The sequence below is a fragment of the Macrobrachium nipponense genome, chromosome 19 (genome assembly GCF_015104395.2).
Source record: "Macrobrachium nipponense isolate FS-2020 chromosome 19, ASM1510439v2, whole genome shotgun sequence".
Classification (NCBI taxonomy): domain Eukaryota; kingdom Metazoa; phylum Arthropoda; class Malacostraca; order Decapoda; family Palaemonidae; genus Macrobrachium; species Macrobrachium nipponense.
In genome coordinates, this window is record NC_061088.1 from 65,918,125 (window position 1) to 65,939,325 (window position 21,201).

A 21,201-nucleotide genomic window follows, 5' to 3' on the forward strand; every position below is an offset into this window, starting at 1 on the left:
TAAAGGGAATGCTATTTTATCTGGTTTGGTTTAACGCCGAGGGTGATGTTAAAAGGCTACGAGTTTTTTCCAGAGAATTGTGAGAATTCCAATGTAACCTCCTTAGTGGAGTAGAAGAGGAAACACTTCTTGGTTCTTTTGGCTCAATTAAAACTTATCGATAGGTTAAGCCTGTGAAAAAGGTAGTTATCCTTTTAGAAACCTAGAACATCTTCGTCAAAGGTTATTCATGGAAGAGGAAAAGTTCACCTTTTGTTTCATGGTTTAGGAAATCTAGACGTCGCTGTCAAGGGTTAAGCCTGAAGAGGAAAAATTAACCTTTTATTTTGTGGTTTTAGAAAACCTAGCTGTTTTTTGCCGATGGTCAAGCCTTCAGGAGGCAAAGTTAACTTTTGTTTTGTGGTTTTGTTTTAGAAAACCTAGAATGTATTTGCTGAAGGTTAATCCTGGAAGAGGCAAAGTTGACCTTTTATTTTTGTGTTTTAGAAACCTAGAAAGTCTTTGTCAAAGAACACAAGGTCCTCTGTGACGTATTGATTAGGCTAGTGCATGAGAACCAGCTCCATATCTTCTACCTTTATTGAAGGTTAAACGTTCTAATGTGAGCAGCAATTGTAACTCCATTTAGTGTTTTAGGTCAACTGTCGCTTCAGGATAGGATTGATCTGGGCACAGTAGAAGTGGAATTTGCTTTTACCCGGTCACTACATTTAATATGCAGAATTGTGTTTGAAAACAGTACTAAAGCCCTAGACTACTATAGGGTGTGGGTAGTCTTTTCCTGAACTGAAAAGAGAGCAATTCTTTAGGCTCTTTTAGTTTAAATCCCGGGCTTTAATATTTTGAAGAGCATGAAGATACAAATTTTGTTTAAGAGCATACCTTTATATCATAAACGTATTTATTTTAAGTGCGTGTCGTTGTATAGGGCTTAAGGACCCAGGCACAGGGGTCCCCTCATACCACTTCTGTTTCATACTGGCTGAATTGAAGCTGTTTTCTTCACAAGGCTGCTCTTTGCTGCACTTGTAAGTGTTCCTTGCACCGAACTGATGGAATTCAAACTTCTGGTGGTAGTAAAATCCAGAAAGGATTCCGGATCAGGTAAGAATGTTTTTGAGTTTCATGCAAGAAGAAACTTAGCTTGATTGGCTGAGCGGATATAAATTTTCCGTAATACAAAAATTTATTAACGTTTTTTTTTTTTTGTTTTTTTTTTATTTTGATACTTACCTGTTGTTAAAGTTAGCTACTTCTGCGCACCTATTAAGCGAGTCTGCATTCAAACAAAAACAAATCTAATGGCTGCCCAGGTAACTGTGTAATTCACCTCTTCTCCATCAGGTGTGTTTTGAATGTTTTAGCTCGTCAGAATTCTCCTTGACAACCCACTAAATTGTGGGGAGGCTGCGTGGAGTCTACCGTAATAGTGGGCAAGTATCCAAATAAATTTCATTATGAAAATTTACATTATTTGAGATGAATTTTACCTACTGTTAAAGTTTTCTGTTTCTCACATTAAGAGGACGGTGGGTAGTGCAGCTAGACAATATAAATTTTCTAGCTGCACTACCCACCGTCCTCTTTTTAATGTGCGAATCAGCTAATTTTAACAGTAGGTAAAATCCATCTCAAATAATATAAATTTTCATAATAAAATTTACTTATCTACTGTTACAATAAAGGGATTTTGACGTAAGGAAAAATCTATTTCTGGGCGATTGGCTCGTGTCGCCAGCGAAATATCCTTTAATCTATTATTTCTAGGGTAAATGTACTAACACATACCAGAGAATAAATAAAATAAAGAAAAAGGTCAGTATAACTGACTCGCTCACCCTCCAAGAGGGTGTCGGTATGAACACTATGGCGAGTGAGACCACTACCACGAGCCAAATGCCAATAGAATTCTCCCACTACAAAATCCCCCAAGAGGAGAGCCGTCCCACAGAGTGGGCAGCACTTACTACTACTACTCCATCCCATGCTGCCGACTGCTGCGCCTCTGGTGGCCATCCTGAAGTTTAGCAGAACAATCTTGGCGATGGGATGGGTAGGGCGGGATTTCGCTGGCGACACGAGCCAATCGCCCAGAAATAGATTTTTCCTTACGTCAAAATACCCTTTTCTGGGCTCAGCTCGTGTCGCTGCGGCGAATCGTACCAGAGAAATAGCACAAGATTGTAAACAAAATCAACAAAATAAAAGGAGGTCTCAAATTAAAAGATAAAATAAAAAAAGTAAAAGAATATAATTGCTAATAAAGTACATATACACAGTGATACAAAATAGAAATATTGCTTAAATTACACTTAATTCTAATAATATTTCTTAACTTAAGGTAATTTACATATATACAGGAGTAATATGTCATATATGTACACAAAATGGTATCTGTGTAAAGCTATGTAATCAAAAAATTCTAGAGCAATTAACATAATAAGTTGAACAAAACAACTCAACAATAATAATATATAAAGGAATGTATATGACTTAATATACAAAACCCGTAACCATTACAATAAGATGTATCTCCTAGCATAAAAATAAGGAGATGACATCCACGAGATCAATATTCATCATCAAATGAGTGTCCCTAGCAAAAAAAATAAGGGACACCCACCACCACATCATAAAAGCAGCTAAGACACAAGGTGACCGTAAATGAACCCAGGCAGGAATAGACGAACTGTTGGGTGAGGCAGGTAGAAAGGAGGACTGGATCTTCTACTAAAGATTAGTTAGAGTCAGGGAAACTATGTTCCCCGCTGCAACTGCTGAAAATTTCAGAGCTTCCAAGGACTTTAAGTAATGACGTTTGAACACTGTCGGCGATTTCCATCCATATACTTTTTCACTCATCGAATTTCATATGTTTGGAAATAGTTAATTGAGGTGGCTACTGCCCTGACATCATGTGCTTTTGGGAAAGAGTCAGGATTGGCTTGTTTAATGAAGTACAGGATTTGTTGCCTGATGCCTTTAATAGATAAAGTGCCACCTTTTTCTCTCTTAAAGAGAGGACCCGATGAGGATGAGGAGGTCCTAGATAGAAAGGCTCGTAAGGCTGAAAATCGGGCAAAGAGATACATCTTGTGGAAGGGGTAGTACCTTCCATGGTTCCCACTCATCAAAGGATTTCATTCTTAGCTATAAAGCTACGTTCCGGAGAAAGTAGCACTTCCCCTGTGGGAAGGAACTGAATATGATCCGGATCTCTGGACAAAGCCGACAGTTCTGAAATTCTAGCTCCTGAGGCCAAGCTTAATAAAAATAGGGTTTTTTCTTAAGAGCATTATAAACGAGCATGTGTCATTATTGGTTTCTGAAGCCAGCTTTAGAACATCGTTTAAGAACCATGATACTGACGTAGGCCTTACAGAAGGTCTAAGTCTAGCACATGCCTTGGGAATAGACGAGAAGTAGGAATCTGTCAAATCTATGTTGAACCCAAATTGAAAAATCTTTTTCAAGGCTGACTTGTTTGTCGTAATTGTGCTAGCTGCTAAGTCCTTTTTCAAATAAGGATCTGAAAAGGATATAGATGAACGATTGTCATGATCCTAATATTGATTCTTTTCAGGAAGGGGGTTTTTTGCTTTTAAAAAAAAAAACTTTTTGACAGCAGCATCATACTGTCTCAAAGTTGAATCTCTTTTATCGATTCCAAGAAGAGAATATTCTGAGGGTTAATATTCGCATCCCTTTTCGCTGCAAACTTCATGAAATCCATAAAGTTAGGGTTTTTAGAATCCCTGAGGAAGCGAACACAGTCTTCGTTTGTACTGACTGGGAGAGCCTGGGATTGGGGATCCGAAGAGGGCGAAGACCCCAGTTCCAGAATGAGAGGGTACCAATTGCTCTTCGGCCAGTCTGGGGCTACTAGAGCCACTTGACCCTTGAATGTCCTGAGTTTTGTTTAAGACCTTCATGAGAAGATTCACTGGAGGAAAGACATAAATCTTCTCCCCAGTTGTTCCAGTTTAGAGCCATGGGCGTCCGTGGCATAGGCCAGAGGGTCCAGGTTGGGGGCCACATAACACGGGAGTTTGTGGTTCGCTTGAGATGCGAAGAGATCCACCTGTAGACCTGGAACTCTCTGAAGAATCCATTGGAACGAACTGTTGTCCAGTGACCATTCCGACTCTAGAGGTACTGATCGGGATAGAGCATCTGCTATGACGTTTCTCACTCCAGCTATATTGTGAGGAGAGATGCCAACTGAACTTGTCCGCCAGGGAGAAGATGGCTATCATGACATGATTTAGATGACGTGACTTGGAGCCTCCTCTGTTTACACAATGTACTACCACTGCGCTGTCCAGGACTAGCTTTATGTGGGAGTACTTTGGCGGACGTAACCTTTTTAGAGTCAAGAACACTGCCATTGCTTCCAGTACGTTTATATGGAACTGACGGAACTGAGGTGTGACCACGGTTACCTTGAACCTTCTTGAACTGGGAATATCCTCCCCAACCGCTTAATGAAGCGTCTGTGTGGATGGTGATCCCTGGTGGAGGAAACTGAAGGGCACTGACACCGACAAGTTCTTGACTTTCGCCCACGGCCGGAGTCGATTCTTTAGAATCAGAGGGACTGAGGATAATTTGTCCCTGACCTGACATTTGCTTCGTGAGCGCCAGATTCTGGTTAGGTCTTTCAGTTTGGCTTTCATTAGGATGTTCGTCACTGATGCAAACTGGAGAGAACCCAGGATCCTTTCCTGAGATCTTCTTGATGCCAGTTTGTGACTCAGAAATTGCTTGACTGACTTCGCTATTTCCTTCCTTTTGGATGATGGAATCGACAGAGTATGGGAGGATAGATTCCATTGAATGCCTAGCCACTGAAAGTTTGACTCTGGAGTGAGTCTTGACTTGGTCCTGTTTATCTTGAAGCCTAGATATTCCAGGAACTGAATCACTTTCAGTGTTGCTTTGTTGCATTCCTCGACTGTTGAACCGCAGATCAACCAATCGTCGAGATACGCTACTACCATAACCCCTTGCGATCTGAGTTGTTGAACTACTACTTCCGCCAGCTTCGTAAAACACCCTGGGTGCTACGTTGAGCCCGAAAGGAACTACCTTGAAGGAGAATGTCTGGTCTCCTATCTTGAAGCCCAGATACGGACGGAAGTGTCTTGCAATAGGGATATGATAGTAAGCGTCTGTAAGATCGATAGAGGTGGTGACGGCCCCACGGGGAAGTAAGGTCCGCACCTGCGAGATCGTGAGCATCTTGAACTTTGTCACAAGCGAATGCTAAGTTTTAAGCGGGACAAGTCTAAGATTACCCTTCTTTTTTGTGAGCTTTTCTTTGGCACGCTGAACAAGCGTCCTTGAAATTTTAAACCTTTTGACTCTCGCTATAGCTCCTTTCTGAAGGAGATCCTCCGCATACTCCGTCAATTCCTTGGAAGGAAGTTGGCGGAAAGGTCTGGATGGTGGGGGTGGGTTCGCTAACCAGCTCCAGCCCAGGCCTTTTGACACAATGCTCTGAGCCCACCTTGCTGAACGTTCCACCGGTGGCGAAAGTGAAACAGCCTCCCTCCTACCTGAAATTCCTCATTGGTTCTGGTAGCCTCCTCGGCCTCCCCTGAAATGTTTTCCCCTATTAAAGGGACCTCCTGATCCTCTCCCACGAAAGGTCGCTTACCTCTGCCTCCCTTACCCGAGCGGTCATACTTCTGTGAAGCTTGACCCTCGAAGACCTGGTTTGTAGGCTGGAGAGAGGGCGTAAGAGGTGGAGGGCTGAGGCTGAGGGGAGATAACATAAATCGGCTGCGATTGAGCCTTTGAGGTGGAAGGTTGGGCTGTTTGCACCAAGGGAACAGCCGGAACTTGCTGAGAAAAGCGTGGCTGCTTTTTCTGGTAGGGCTGGAAACGTCTAGGTTTCCTTTGAGCCTTACCCTTACCGGCTAGATCCTGTCGTCTCTTGGCCGTAAGACCCCAACGGTCCTTAAGGCTCTGGTTCAATCTTGTAGCCTCTGACTGAACCTCCTTCACCATCGCTTCTGGGAAGAGGTCTGCTCCCCAGATGCTTGACACAAGCAACCTATTCGGCTCGTGCCGAATAGTTGCTTCTTGTAGGACAGTTTTCCTACAATTCGTCCTAGCAGTGGCAAACTCAAACATATCTGACTGTACCGTTTGAGTCAAAGATTTGGTAAGAAGCTTGAAGAGCGGTTCCGACCCATAGGCAATGGTAGCCACCTCGGTCATAGCCATGGAATTAATGGACCTGGCTAACCGCGATTTGGCATCGAATTCTGCCTGAATAAGGCTATCTGGAAGCCTAGGTAGCTTCTCACCAACTGCTCCATAGCACAGTCCGGTTTGAGTTTTTGCCAGCTGAGAAGGTGTTAGGTAAGTCTTCCCACAATTCACTCCGGCTGAAGGAAGTAAAGGAGATGTAGGATCTGCTTCCTTCAGTTGAGGCATGGGATCCCCCTTCTGGGCTGCTGGAATGGTAGTTGTCGCGATCTTTGTCAGGAAAGGGAGCGGGGTACTCTCATCCATCGTAAAGATCGTAACGGACTCTTGAAAGGTTGGATTTTCGTGTTAGAACAATCCATGTCCTCCCCCTAGACACCTGAGCCATTCTCTCTGAGCCTGGTCACGTGAATAGAGGACTGTCTCCTTTGGTACTTTATCATCCCGGGTCATGGCTGAGGCGGTGAGCCTGGCGTAGCCGATGAACGGAGGCTGAAGGTCTTCCGGGTAGAACTCGAAGTCCTCAATCCTCCGAGTTCCACATTCCGGGATAGAGATGAGCCCGTCTTGGAAGGGGGCGTATGACGCTACTCTCCAAGGGTTGTTCATTGAGAACGGAGGTAGAGAGTCATACGGGGAAGTTGGGCTCCCCCTGTGTTGAAAGGTGGAGGAGAGGCTAGAGGAGCTTGGCTCAGTCCGGCTATAATGTTGTCCTGAGAGGTAATCCTATCCGACAACCGAGAGATCATTTGTTCCATGCTATTTTTCAGAGACCCAACCAGATCGCCCACCTGTTGTAACAGACCAGCGTTGGAGTCCAAAGCCGGAGCTGCTGCGGAGGTGGAAGGGTGGCCCTGAACTGGAACCAAGGGTAACGGAACTGACGACTCCGCTGGAGTGTGAGATCTCTCCCTGGAGGATTTATTCCTCGAGGACTTAGAGCCGGACCCAGAAGCTTTAGATCTCTCTGCTCCGGGATTCCTAGCCGGAGACTTACGAGAAGAGATGACGCCGAAGCCGTCTTCTTAGACGACGACGACGTCGTCGTCAAGTATTTCACTGCTTGACCCTTGACCTTGGTCTAACTGAAGCGTCAGGAGAAGTATATAATTCAATTACCCGTAAAGCCTTGGAAGGATGGAGAGGTTGCAGGAGTAGAAGAAGCAGTTGCACCCAAGGGTATCCCTTGGTGTCCAAACTTACCTACCTCCTGACCAACAGGTCGTCTACACTACCATAGGTTCCACATTGATATCAAGCGTCGCGACTTCCGAGGAGATGTCCTGGCCTTGGTCTGTCAACGAGGCAGCCAGCTGTTGCTGGATGAAAGCGATAGTCGGGGCCGCCTCTGCTGGGTCGACGTAGCCTGTCGCCTTGCCTCTGGGGAAGATTAGTACCGCCAACCTCTTCTCAAGGATGTAGGGCATACCCTTGGCGGCGTTCTTCCCGAACCGCGACCCAGGCCCGCAGGGTTGCCAGTGCGTATCCCTCACAGCCGGAGCCTGGAAGAGAGGGTATTGATTAGATTTAAGAATAACTTAAAACTAAAACTAACTTAAAGCGTAACTTAAAATTATAGGGGCTACAAGACCCCCTGAATTTCTCCTTAAGTTAGAGTGATTAATGTAAAAACTTAAGCACTATAACAAAAGAGGACCAGTTATCGGAGTTGGGATACTTACCCCGTCTAAGAGCTGGCTCACCAGATCGTAACAGATGGTACACGTCTCGTGGTACCAGACCTGGATGTCCCCGTGCGGAGTCGCGCATGGAGCATGGGACCGGGGGGGGGCAAACTTCGTGTCCACATGGGTCCTGAAGTGTGGCGGCGCATCCCGGATGCTCACAGTTGGTGGTCTGTAAGTGAAAAGACACATGAGTATCTTAAAGACTATCACTTACAGGCTAAAGGACAGAAGAACTCCGTTGCATGCCGGAGCTCGGAAAAAATTTGGGCATAACCCCTCCCTTAATCGCCTGAATAGGCTATAACCCCGGAGGGATCCGGTGAGACAGGAAGGGAGGGGGGATGGTTTAAGGTACTTAAGATAAACTTAATAGTTTAACATAATAGATCTTAAACCTAAAAACTCGAACGTACCGGACTAAGTCCAGTGCGTGGCGGAGTGTTGTAACTCAGCGAGACGGAGTGGTTAGAAGGGACCGACTGTATGTTCCGGTCCACCCTGCTGGGTGGACTAGCACCTTTCCGCTGGATGCCAGGTCTCCGGTGGTAAAGGAGCCCTAGTAAGGTGGGAAAGAGCAAGAGGACATACAGACTCGGGCTAGTAACGGAGCGACGGGGTAGCAACGGAGGGGGGAAAGGCCAGTCCCCCCCACCTTACCATCCGGCCGGACCGAGAAGCCGGAGAGGTCGAGTCCAGTCTGGGTCTGTCCCGTCCCTCTACCCCCTCCGCCTGGGGGGAGAGAGGGAGGCAGGCTCGGGTATGCGGAGCGAGCATGGGCAGACCGACCCACCCCCCCCGACTCTATAGAAGAGCGGGAGGGGGGGAATGGTGACTGGACAGGCGTCTGGCTGCCTCGTGATCATGTAGTGACCACGAGGCGATAAGAACAAACAACTAAGCCTAGAAACATAACCAACTGATCAGAGAGATGCTATCGGGAAGCAACCGAACTGAAGAGCGGTAGCATATAGGCCCAATGGGCCATGACCTAGGCTAAGCAAGCCAGACGCCTAGCTAACCTAACAAATATCATATAATTAATTCAAATGAATAATAAAATGAAAGAAAGAAAACAATATAGTAGGAGAAAAAATCCAGGAGTGTACGACTAACTCGAAGGCAAGTCTACCACTCAAAGCTAGCCGAGGCCGATACTAAGAGCCGTGGCTAGGGTCTGGATGGAAGGAGCCTACATAAGGTAAAAGACATGCATGCATGACAAAACCGTGTAGACCGTACCCTAAACAAAGCGGATAATTAAAATAGAGCGTACATAAGTAAGGGGATGTTCTGGGTATGGGCGACCCAGAACGAACCCACCACGAGGCAGAACCATGCTGCCATGCTTCCGACCTAGAGTTCGTATTTATACCTAAAAAACGGCAAATACGGGCTCAGGGCCGGAAAAAACCAATTAGCAATAAACACTGAGTACTTAACTTAGCTGCTGCGATGGCTGCACGCTCCATGGTAAATAAATCCAAAGGAAAGGGCACAAAAAACACCGAGTAAAAAAAGGCACGTGTGAATTGAGTGCGCTAACTGAAAAGGATGGCCACCAGAGGCGCAGCAGTCGGCAGCATGGGATGGAGTAGTAGTAGTAAGTGCTGCCCACTCTGTGGGACGGCTCTCCTCTTGGGGGATTTTGTAGTGGGAGAATTCTATTGGCATTTGGCTCGTGGTAGTGGTCTCACTCGCCATAGTGTTCATACCGACACCCTCTTGGAGGGTGAGCGAGTCAGTTATACTGACCTTTTTCTTTATTTTATTTATTCTCTGGTATGTGTTAGTACATTTACCCTAGAAATAATAGATTAAAGGATATTTCGCGCAGCGACACGAGCTGAGCCCAGAAAATTCCATTAAGCCTCCCCACAACTTATTGGGTTGTCAAGGGGAATTCTGACAAGAGCTAAAACATTCTCAAGCACACCTGGTGGAGAACAGGTGAACAAGACAGTCATCAGGGCAGTCATTCGATTTTTTGTTTGAATGCTGACTCTCCTAGTCTGTGCTGAGAAATGGCTAACTTCAACAGTAGGTAAGTACCCAAATACTTCATAAATTTTATTATGAAAATTTATATACAGTAAAACATTCCATTATAAATGTTGAAGTTTTATATTCCTGAAATGAATCTAGTGCCCGTCCGTGCTGTGCTGTAATAGACTTCAAATGATCTGGATGAAATAGGTCCCAATGTTACATGTAGTGAAATATGAAAGAGTTGTATATAAACTAATAAAGTGTCAGAAATGTCAATCACAGTTTCTGTTAGAACTGAGAACTGCTATAGAAATATTACCCATTTGAGAAAAAGGAATATTTTGGAATTTAGTACTTTTAAGAAGTAAATTTGTGAATGTTACCATAAGGCTATGGCAATGTTCAGATCAGTTAAGAAAAAATCTGCAACTTAAACCTCCACTCAACAGATGTATTGGTCTTAAAGATATGAAAACTGAAGTCTGTAGATTCTGAAACCTTATACTCCGTGAGGCCGTGATAAAGGCTTTACTGGTAGCCTCCATGAGGCCATGTTCATGGCTCTCTAAAGTTCTGTTCATTATTATTATTGTAAAGGATTAGTTTATCCAGACCTCTGAGTCTAACAATGGCTCTTCTCAGGCTGGTTTTCAGGAATTAATCCTGAAAAAGAAAAATTAGACTTTATTTAGGAAACCGGCTTTACTTAGGAACATGATCCTATTAAATACAAAATCTTTGCCTTCAGCAAGAATGCCTTTTAATGTTGTTTCGAAAATATAAGTTTCTTTGATGGTTCCAAATTGGACAATCAACTAATAAGTGTTGGACAGTCATTGGTGTCTTGCATTTACTACATTTCATTGGGTCTGGATGTGGATTTGACATCAAATGACTGTGTGAAAATCTAGTATGGCCTATACGTAGTCTTGTTAGTAAAAATTCGTTAGCTCTTTCTTTTTGAGATGATTACATCCATGAATTGACTTCACCTTTTATATTTCTGTTTGTTTGTAGTTGGCACTGATGTCCAATCTGTTTACCAGTCTTGATATATTAGAGGTTTAATTGAGGTTATCCAGTCTGATACTGGGGCATGTGTCATTGTTGATGGAATAGTACAAGCTAATTTGGCAGCTGTATTTGCTTTTTTTGTTTCCTTCAATTCCCAGATGTGCTGGAATCCAACATATTTTTATTAATAGTCCTGATTGCATAAGTTGATGTATTTTTATTTGGATTTCTTGTACAAGGTGATTTGTAGACTTGTACTTGTTTATAGCATCAATAGTACTTCGTGAGTCACTGAAAATTACGGTGGAAATTGCTCTCTTCTTAAATATTATGTCTAGTGCTATTCATATGGCTGTGAGTTCAGCAGTGCATACTGATGATATTGGGGGAAGACTTATCTCATCTAACTTATCTTTTGAGACTGCTGAAGCTCCTACTCAATGTTGTTTTTTGATCCATCTGCATAGATCATAAGTTGATCTCCCTATCTTCTGATGTGCTCCAACGCATGTTGGCGGTACATCTGTGTTTGCCTTACGTATTTCTTCTTAGAAGATATGATAGAGCAGTACGTATTTTTACTCGTTTCAAAGTCCAGGGTGGTGGGAGTTCCATTGCTGGATGGAAAATTAGTTTAATATTATGTGAATTCGTTAAATATTTGGTTTTTTGTGGGAAAGAACTAGCACTATGGTTTGCTAATCTTTGATTATAATTCAGAAAGCAGGTAGCAGCGGGAGATGTTCCTGCTTGAAAGGAAAGGCCCCTACACATAGTTATCAAGTTGAGGTGATGTTTTAGCAGTAATATACCTGCTTCTACTAACAGGGAGTTTATAGGGGATGATCGAAATGCTCCCGTGCACAAATGTATTCCTTCATGATGCAATGCATCTAGTGTTTTTAATGTAGCTTCTGAGGCAGATGAATATATTGGGAAACAATAATCTATTATAGATTTGGTATGTGATAGTTTATATATGGCTAGGGCTTTTATGCCTTTTGCTTTAATATATTTGAGGTGTGCTTTCCAGTTCAGGTGCTGATCAAACACCATTCCTAGGTACTATTTACCATTTGTGCAGAGTTTAATTTCGGTATTATAAAGATAAAAGCTTAATTGTATGGTGTTTTAACCATCTTCTATCTTTATAGAAAATTATTGCATTTGTTTTTATCTATTGAAAATTGGAATCCTACTGAATTTGCCCTGTTAGTAATATTTGTGATGGCTGTATTGAGGATTCTTTGGGCATGTCTTAGTGTGCTACTTGTATAATATATGACAAAGTCATCAAATACAAGCTGTTTTTACCTCCTTTTGGTAAATTTATTGTGACATCATTGATTGCTAAAGCAAACAGAGTACAGCTTAAGACACTGCCTTGGAGGATTCCATCTTTTAATTCATAAACATTTGAATAAGAATTTTCTATTCAAATTTGGAAAGTTCTATCTGATAGAAAATTGTTAATAAAAATTGGTAAATGGCCTCTTATACCTTCAGAGTGAAGTTTTTGCATGATATTGTGTCTCCATGTTGTATCATATGGTTTTTCTATGTAAAAAAAAAATATTGCCACTTTAATTTTTTCTGATCAAATCCTTTTTGATATAATCTAGACAGGTTAGTGGATCAAAGTTTGATCGACCAGTTATTGATCCTGATTGCGTTGGTGTCAGAATTGAATTTTTAGTTATGACATTTGTTAGTTACGAATTGATCATTTTTTCTAGTATTTTACATAGGCAGCTTGTCAAACATATAGGTCTACAATTGGATGGATTACCTTAATCTTTCCCAGGTTTGTTTACTGGGATAATGATAGCATATTTCCACTTATCTGGAAAAATGCGTTTCATCCAGATGGTGTTACAGAATTTTAGTAAATGATTTGGCAATGGGAGCTAGGCTTTGTATCATTTCTCTTCCTCCGTGATGTACGTCCGACGAGGCATTTTTTTCCAAAAAAGGCCAGTCTCATCACAGTTGAAGGCTTGCTGAGAACTGTAGCCTTCGTTGATCGTCATCTCATCAAACATCTTAATAAAGGCTTCAGCCGCTTTTGTGTCCAAGCTGGCCGCCTCCCCATGCTGCACCACCGAATGGATCCCAGTCCGTTTCCGAAATTTTTCAAACCACCCATGAGAAGCCTTGAAATCTGGGGTTGGCGTCGATGTCCCTTCTCCTCCGTCGTCTTCGGCCTGGGCAATCAAATGACCGAAAATAGCGCTGGCCTTCTGGCAGATTGCCATCTCAGTTATCGTATCACCAGCGATTTCTTTGTCTTTTATCTAGACAAGAAGCAGCCTCTCCATCTCGTCGTGCACGTGGCTCCTCTTGTTGGACAAAATAGTCATGCCCTTTGAAGGTGTAGCTGCTTTGATGGCTTCCTTCTGCTTAAGGATGGTGCCTATCGTTGATGGATTTCGGCTGTATTTCTTAGCGATCACACTCAACCGCATGCCAGCTTCATACTTTTTAATCATCTCCATCTTCGTCTCCATAGAAAGCATCCTCTTCTTTCCGTGAACTTCAGCAACTTTCTTGGGACCCATGACTACGTATACTGTACGTAATTAAGTTATGTAGCATACTTAAGTTCTCACACAACACGATAAAGTAGTACAACGAAATCACTAACCCGAATTTACGTTAATAAATGAAATCATATATGCGAACGAACGAATTCTGCTCGCGTACACAAACGCTGGTGCAAAGCAGTGGGCGAAGGACGCCTTTTCATAGAGCACGATGGGAGAGATGCTGACTAATAGGAGAGCAGGATCTTATGGCGGTGACTAGCATCAGGAACCAATGGGAGAGCTGGAGGATGGTGGCGAGTCTACTCAGTTGGTGCTGTGCGAGTTTTAAAATTGTTATCGGTGGTCCAGGCGAATCTCGTGACTTTACAGCAACAACCTTTCGTAACCTGAACTATATTCGTATGTAGAGCCAAAAAAAATCTTCGTATTTGCTTTCATAACTTGAATTTTTCATAAGCTGGGACCTTCGTATGTTGAGGTACCACTGTAATTATATTCTAGATCTTCAATAGTTTCAAAATTGAGTATAGTATTTTTTCCCTGTGTTCTTATATTTTGAAAATGTTCATTTAGATTGGAGTAAGTACTTATGTTTTCAAAGCGTTTCCCTATTATATTTGAGATTTCATATGGGTCATGATATAGTTTCCCATTTTGGTTTATTGCACTTCTTGGGTGTCTTATGTATTTTCTGTTAATTTTCCTTATTTTTTTCCAAATATTTTACATAGATGTATTTGTTGACAAGCTTGATACATAATTTTTCCATGATGATATTTTCTCAGATATTACTAGTTTTCAGAATTTGGCGTTATATTTATTATTTAATGGTTTTTAATATAATTGATTGTTATGTTGATTACTATTATCTTGTTCAGAATGTTTGTATGGTTGGGCAATTTCTTAAGGGCTTTAAGCCGTGTCTTAAGTCTGCGAAGATTTAGACTTAACATGTGTTTGGTTTTACTTGAAGTTGATAAGGTTGAAGTCCACCATGGGACGGGATTTATTTAGGTGTGGTCTTGTTTTAGGTATGCTTTTATCAGCAGCATTTATTAGGAAATATTGTACTGTGGTTTTGGTTATGCAGAAATGGTGGTATATTCCTGGTATGTAGATTGTAAATGTCCCAATCTGCTTTTTGGATATTATATTTTACAGGTGGCAATATTAAATTACTATTTAAATCATCCAGGACATTCCTCTCAAGTCTTTCAGCTAAGTCTACTGAGCACAGCAAGATATCTACTGAAGAAAAGGTTAAGTGGGTATTGAAGTAAATTGGCACATCACTTTCATTTAGGCAGCATAGGTCATGCTCCAATATGTATTTCCCTATGTTTGTTCCTGGTGTGTCAGCAGAGTGACTGTTATCCCAAAGGATAACATTAAATCTCCTGCTATAAGTAGGGGTTCATGTAGATTATTAATTAATGCTGGTAGATCACAGAAATTCGAACTAAAATTTGGCTAGTTGTATAGGTTACAAATTGTGATTACATTTTTATCTGGCATATATAATATGATAGCTGTTATCTGATATGACTGTGATGGTATGTTGAAAAGTTCATAGGTGATACTATTATGAACATATATAGCTGTGCTTAGTTTTCCACCATCAGTTGGTGAATAACAAGCAATTTTGTATTGTCGAATGTTTGCGGGGCTAGATCCTGTGTGTTGTAGGCATATACATTTTGGGTTGTGGTCTCAAAGAATTCTTTGTAATTCACCCAGACGTAGTTGGGTTAAGAGGCCATTCATGTTCCATTGAATAATTTTATATTCCATTATTTAGAGGAATTGGTGTTAAATTCTGTAAATTGATTGCCGATTTTACTTTGCCTCGAAGTTTATATCATTGATTGAGTTGATCTGTGGTTTTTTAATTGTTGTATTTGTATGTTGGTTATCAGATTCAGCAGTTGCTTGTTTTTCATAATTAAATATTAATGAGTATTTTTTATTTTATAATTTCCTTTTTGTATTCTAAGGATTCAGAACATAATTCTTTCTTATGTTGGTGTGTTAAAGGGCATTTCCTTAATTTAATAAAACTGTCTATACAATTTTGTATAGTGTCCTCTGTCTTGGTGGTTAGTTGGTTATAAATACCTATGAAGCACTCATTACAATCACAAGACGAAGCATGTTTGGTGTTGTTAGCTATTGGTTCAGAAGTACTTTATGTTCTAATTTGATTGGTACTCTTCTGTAGTGGTAAGAAATGCTAGTTTGAGGGGTTATTTGCTTCATTGTTATTAGTGGAATATTTGGGTCTTGTGGATGGTTGGGGTGTGATAGCTGTATTTTGGTTTGGTTTAATGGTATGATTTTCATTTGCAGTATATAAGGGAATCCTATCATTAGTATTGTCCTTTGGGAACTGTAATGAGTGATTAACTGATTCTTCACTGTCCAAATGTTGGTTGTATGATTGGGACAGAGCATAATTCTGTATCTCCACTTGTGATGAGGTTAATACGATGTCTTTTTTAAAATGTTCTGCTGTAGCTGGTGTTTCTTTAAATTGATTGTGATTATCAATATTTGTTTTTTCCCCTTAGGTGGGGTTCGTCCAGTATTCTTTTCTTGTCAGTTTTGTTATTACTGTTATTATTTGATTCCTCTCCCAATGGCAATTTTTTTTTTCATGGGTATCTAAATCTGTAATGTTAGTAGTGGTATTGGTGGGTATAACATCACTCTTGTTTTGGGTTTTAGTATTATTGGCATGAAAATTAGTTTCTATGTTTATATTATCTTGTTTCTTATTGTGCTGATTGATGTCTTGTTTTTAGTTACATTTGAAAAGGTGGAGTTTTGGTTGGATTATTAACTCCTCTTACTTTAAGCTCGAGTCTGGCTTCCATGACGGACATTCCTGTCCTATTTATAAACAACTGAAGTTCTGTGTTGTATTGGTAAAATGAGCATTCTTTAGATTTCGTGTGACAGGCTCACTCAGAGACAAAGAAAGGGCAAAGTCCTTCAAACGCTTAATACGCTGATGCAAGGGAGATGAGGGAGAAGGAGAAAGACTGCAGGAGGCGGGGCCAATGCAACACGCTTGCTTTTAGCCCTCCCATTCGACATGGCAGCAAACCTAGCTTCTAAAACAGAGTCCATTCTCTTACGAACCGACTGACATAAAGCCTCAGACGGATCAGCAAGAGAAGGGGCTGATGACAGGGAAGGGAGATGCAGCGAACTGGATGGCACAGATGATGTCACGGCAGCAAACGGTGACGACACAGACGAGCAAGGCAGCGCAGTGGAGGCAACTGGGAGTGACGTCATTGATGGACGTGACGTCACAAGCGGTGATGACGTCGCAGATGCCACTGGTGGAGGGATGCAAAATGGCTGACCCCGTGACTTCACCATTATGGCTGACGCCATGGCTTCCCTCTGACTCGAAGAAGCAGCAATCATCACTGGTGGAGCAATACAATATGGCTGACCTTGACTACCAACAAAGACGAGGCCAGGAGGAGGGGGAGAGCCTGGACAACGTCAGGTTGCAAGTGTTGGTGTCACTGAGAGTGTTAGTGTTTCTTACCCTGTGCGATGTGCAGTGGATGTTTCATCCTCTGCGTTAAATCGTGTGTGTGCTGCAACCTCCCACGTTAATGCAAAGTTGCAAATTCTTCTGCTTCTCCAACTCCAGGGCCTATTCGTCGCCATAAGGATCTCAAGGCGCCTGTTAAGAGGTCGAAGGTTGTGAGCGCGGAGATAGTGCAGCAGGAGTGTTTGCCTGCACCTCTCCCTAGTACGTACTGGGGTTCGACTTCGACGGATTCTCATTCTGATTCTCATTCTATTTCGGGTGTGCCTTGCACGTGCACGTTACACAGCCACGTACACGAGTCATTTACTGGAAGAGTGCGTAGTGATGTCCCTAGTGTTGTGGTTGGTTCATTGCAGGAGTTGGCGCTTGGATTAACCCCTGACAGGTTGGTTGGTGTTTTGGGCTGTTTGGCAGCTGGCTCTTCTGTTGATTTACACAAGGAAGGCACTTTTGATAAGCCTGCACATTCTTCTCTTCGTTGGTCTCCGTTGCCGGAGCAGGAGGAGGGAGACATGCAAGAGTTTTGTCTTCCTTTTACAAAAGTTGTCGATCTCATTCGTGGGTTCAACAATTTGGAGAGTAGGACTTAGGCTCAGTCATCTTTCACTCCTTCCTGCTTGGGAACTATGCAAGATCCCAAGTCATCATTTCAATTTCCCTTATCGGGACATGTCCAGTCGGTCGTACACAAAGTAAACACCTCTGTTTCAGATCGGGACAGATCGCTTCACTCAAGGGGCTCTGCCAAGTTACTTCCCCCGCCTCTCACGAGGCATAGGAAGTACAGCCTCTCCACATATGTAGCTCGCTGCTCTGCCGCTGCTCACTCAGTGAAAATAGCATCCCGCTACCGTCCACATCCTCCGTGTCTGTTTACATATATCTTGTGTTTTAGATAATATTTGAAAATGTCTGCCAAGAGGAAATTGTCTTCATCTACTCCTCAGCCTGCCAAGAATTAAAGAAAGGCCATTGACCTGGACACAAAAATGGCAGTGATAAAACAGTTTGAAGGAGGAAAGAAAGTTAATGTGATCGCACATGATATGAAGTTATCGCACTCTACTGTGTCAATGATTTTGAAAGACAAAGAAAGGATTCGTGAAGCTGTGAAAGGTTCTGCACCCATGCGATCAACTGTGATTACAAAGCAACGTACTGGGCCTATCCATGAAATGGAAAAATTGTTGAACGTTTGGATAGAAGATCAAATTAAAAAACGAACATCGTTAAGCCTTTTTTACTGTGCAGACGAAGGCTAGAAGTCTGTTTGAGACTTTGAAGAAATGTGCCGGAGAAGACTACAATCAAGAATTTTTGGCGAGTGTTAGCTGGTTCAAGAGGTTCAAGAACAGATTCCAACTGCATAATGTTCGAGTGACTGGAGAAGCAACGAGTGCAGATGAGGAAGGAGCTACAAAGTTTGGAGAAGCAACGAGTGCAGATGAGGAAGGAGCTACAAAGTTTGTCAAAAATCTGGATGAAATAATTAGAGATGAACGATATATTCCAGAGCAGATTTTTAATGTGGATGAAACTGGGTTGTTATGGAAAAGAATGCCAACATGCACTTACATCCACAAAGAAACCAAAATCATGCCAGGTTTTAAAGCATTTAAGGATAGGCTGACTCTGCTGCTTGGTGGGAATATCGCAGGATTCAAGCTGAAGCCTTTCCTAATTTATCACTCTGAAAACCTACGAGCGTTCAAGAATGTAAACAAGCACGCTTTGCCTGTTTACTTTTGCTCTAACCATAAGGCATGGATGACTCAGACACTTTTTGAAGACTGGTTCCTTAACTGTTTCATTCCTCAAGTGCGTGAATACTATTTTGAGAAAAGAATTCCTTTCAAGATTTTACTGCTGCTGGATAATGCACCTGAACATCCACCTCACTTAGATGATCTCAGTCCCGATGTGAAAGTGATTTTTTTGCCACCAAACACCACTCAAATTCCTCAACCTATGGACCAAGGTTGGAATGCTGCATTTAAGGCAAACTATCTCCGAACCACCTTTGCCCAAGCCATATCTGCTATAGATGCCGACCCAGAACTAACCCTGCGAGAATTTCGGAAAGAGTATAATATTCTTCAGTGTTAAAAATCTGTCTACTGCCTGGGAAGCTGTGACGGAGAAGTGTATGAATGGCATTTGGAAAAAGTGTGTTAAACGTTATGTTAATTCTATTGCTGGATTTGAGAGTGAACCAGAACCAGAATTGCTATGGGAAAAAATATTGAAACTGACGAAAGAGCTTTCCTTGGAGTGTGAAATGGAAGATATTGAGGAGTTGTTAGACCAAGATTCCGAAGAACTTACAAATGAAGAGCTGATGGAATTGGAAGAAGAAAGAGTGGCGGAAGAAGAAAGAAGAGAAGCAAAGAAGGAAGAAGAGTTGCCAGAAAGGAAATTCACCGCTAAGGGATTATCAGAAGGTTTAGCCCAACTGAATAAATTCCTTGCACATTTTGAAGAAATGGACCCAAACATTGAAAGGTTTGCAAAGATTGAATGGATGGTACACGACGCGTTTCGTCCATATCGTGAAATTTATGACGAAAAAAGAAACAAGCAATCCAGACAAAGCTCACCATGTTTATAAAACGAACAACTCCTCCTGCCACACTGAGCGTTGCTCCAGCTGATGATGCCGACGACCCACAGCCAAGCACCAGTGATGCCAGCTTTCAATAAGTTTTTAATTTTGATTTACTAGTTTTCAACTGTATTTTTATATGTACATACATATTTTTTTTTTGCATCTGTATTTTATATTTTTGTATGTTTTCCACAATAAACCAATTGTACTGTAGCAAGCAGTGTTTGAATCAAACCTGACAAATGTAGCAATAAGAAACAGTATGATGTGTAGAGAAATGGGTTTGACTTTAACTTCACAAAAGTACGTAACGTATGACACAATGTGATGTGTAGAGAGACGGCATAAATGGTATAAAATTTAAGGAAATCATAACAACTATGAAATATGATACTCTGAAAAAAATAAAAAGATTGCAAAATTAATTAACTATAGCAGCCCGACATCGCTCAATTAGGAAATAATGCCGATGTCGGTCCGAATCTGATTCCCAATTTGTGTCCAATTTTTTTTTCTATGATATCATAGTCAGAATGCATTGAACATCCAAAATTGGCTAATAAATTACTGAATTATACCGTATATGCAGTAGTATACTATAGGCTAGACTGTATTCATAAATATACGTACGATATATGTACGTACACGACAACATCATCATTGCATGTATACATGAGGCTAACTTGTTAAATGTTATTCAATTTCTCTTTGTACTGAATTATTATAAGCAAATGTGCATTGAACCTAGAGAATTTGCTGAAATTAATTATGACTATGCCATATATATATAAAGTATGCTGTGTAGTGTAGGCTAGGCTAGGCTAGGCTAGCCTAATATTCTTTCAGTAAATTAACCCTTAAACGCCGAATGGACGTATTAAACGTCAAGTCAAAATGTTTCCCGTATGCCGAATGGACGTACCATAAGTTGACTCAAAAATTTTTTTTTTTAAATTCGCAGAAAAATACTTATAGGCCTACCAGCCGAAAACTTTTGAATCACGCGCCTTGGGGGATGCTGGGAGTTCATGGATCAAGGTGTTGTTTTGTTTACAATCGTTACGCAGGCACGCAGGCGCGCAAGTGCGAATTTCTTTCTTGCCGCACTAAAAAGTATCTGTGACACATCTCGGAAATTATTTCGTCACTTTGACATAATTTTTGTACCATTTTAAATTAGCCGTTACATGGAGTATTATATATGAAAATGTGCGCATTTTTATGTAGAATACAACAAAAAGATACTCATGATTGTAGCTTTTATCAGTTTTGAGATATTTTTATATAAATAACGATAAGTGCCAAAATTTCAACCTTCGGTCAACTTTGACTCTACCGAAATGGTCAAAAAGCGCAATTGTAAACTAAAACTCTTATATTTGAGTAATATTCAATCATTTACCTTAATTTTGCAACTAATTGAAAGTCTTTAGCACAATATTTCGATTTATGGTGAATTTATGAAAAAACTTTTTCCTTACGTCCGCGCGGTAACTCTTCCGAAAAAAAATCATACATGCGATTGTGGTAATGTTTGCACCATTTTAAAATTAGCCGTTACATAAAGTTTTATAT

The 21,201-nt window shown here is 41.5% G+C and overlaps 1 protein-coding gene across 1 annotated transcript; it reads left to right on the forward strand.

Annotated features, from left to right (window-relative positions):
- Positions 1-18,010: 18,010 nt before the first annotated feature.
- LOC135211966 (tigger transposable element-derived protein 1-like) lies at positions 18,011-19,127 on the forward strand. Its single transcript, XM_064245225.1, has 2 exons — positions 18,011-18,160; positions 18,273-19,127. Exons 1-2 carry the CDS (start codon positions 18,011-18,013, stop codon positions 19,125-19,127), a joined length of 1,005 nt encoding a protein of 334 aa, XP_064101295.1.
- Positions 19,128-21,201: the final 2,074 nt, after the last annotated feature.

Coding starts and splice junctions, on each gene's coding strand:
- LOC135211966 (XM_064245225.1), top strand. CDS start 18,011: ATGGCAGTGATAAAACAGTTTGAAGGAGGAAAGAAAGTTAATGTGATC. Junction 18,161..18,272: donor CTGCACCCATGCGATCAACT/GTGATTACAAAG, acceptor TTTACTGTGCAG/ACGAAGGCTAGAAGTCTGTT.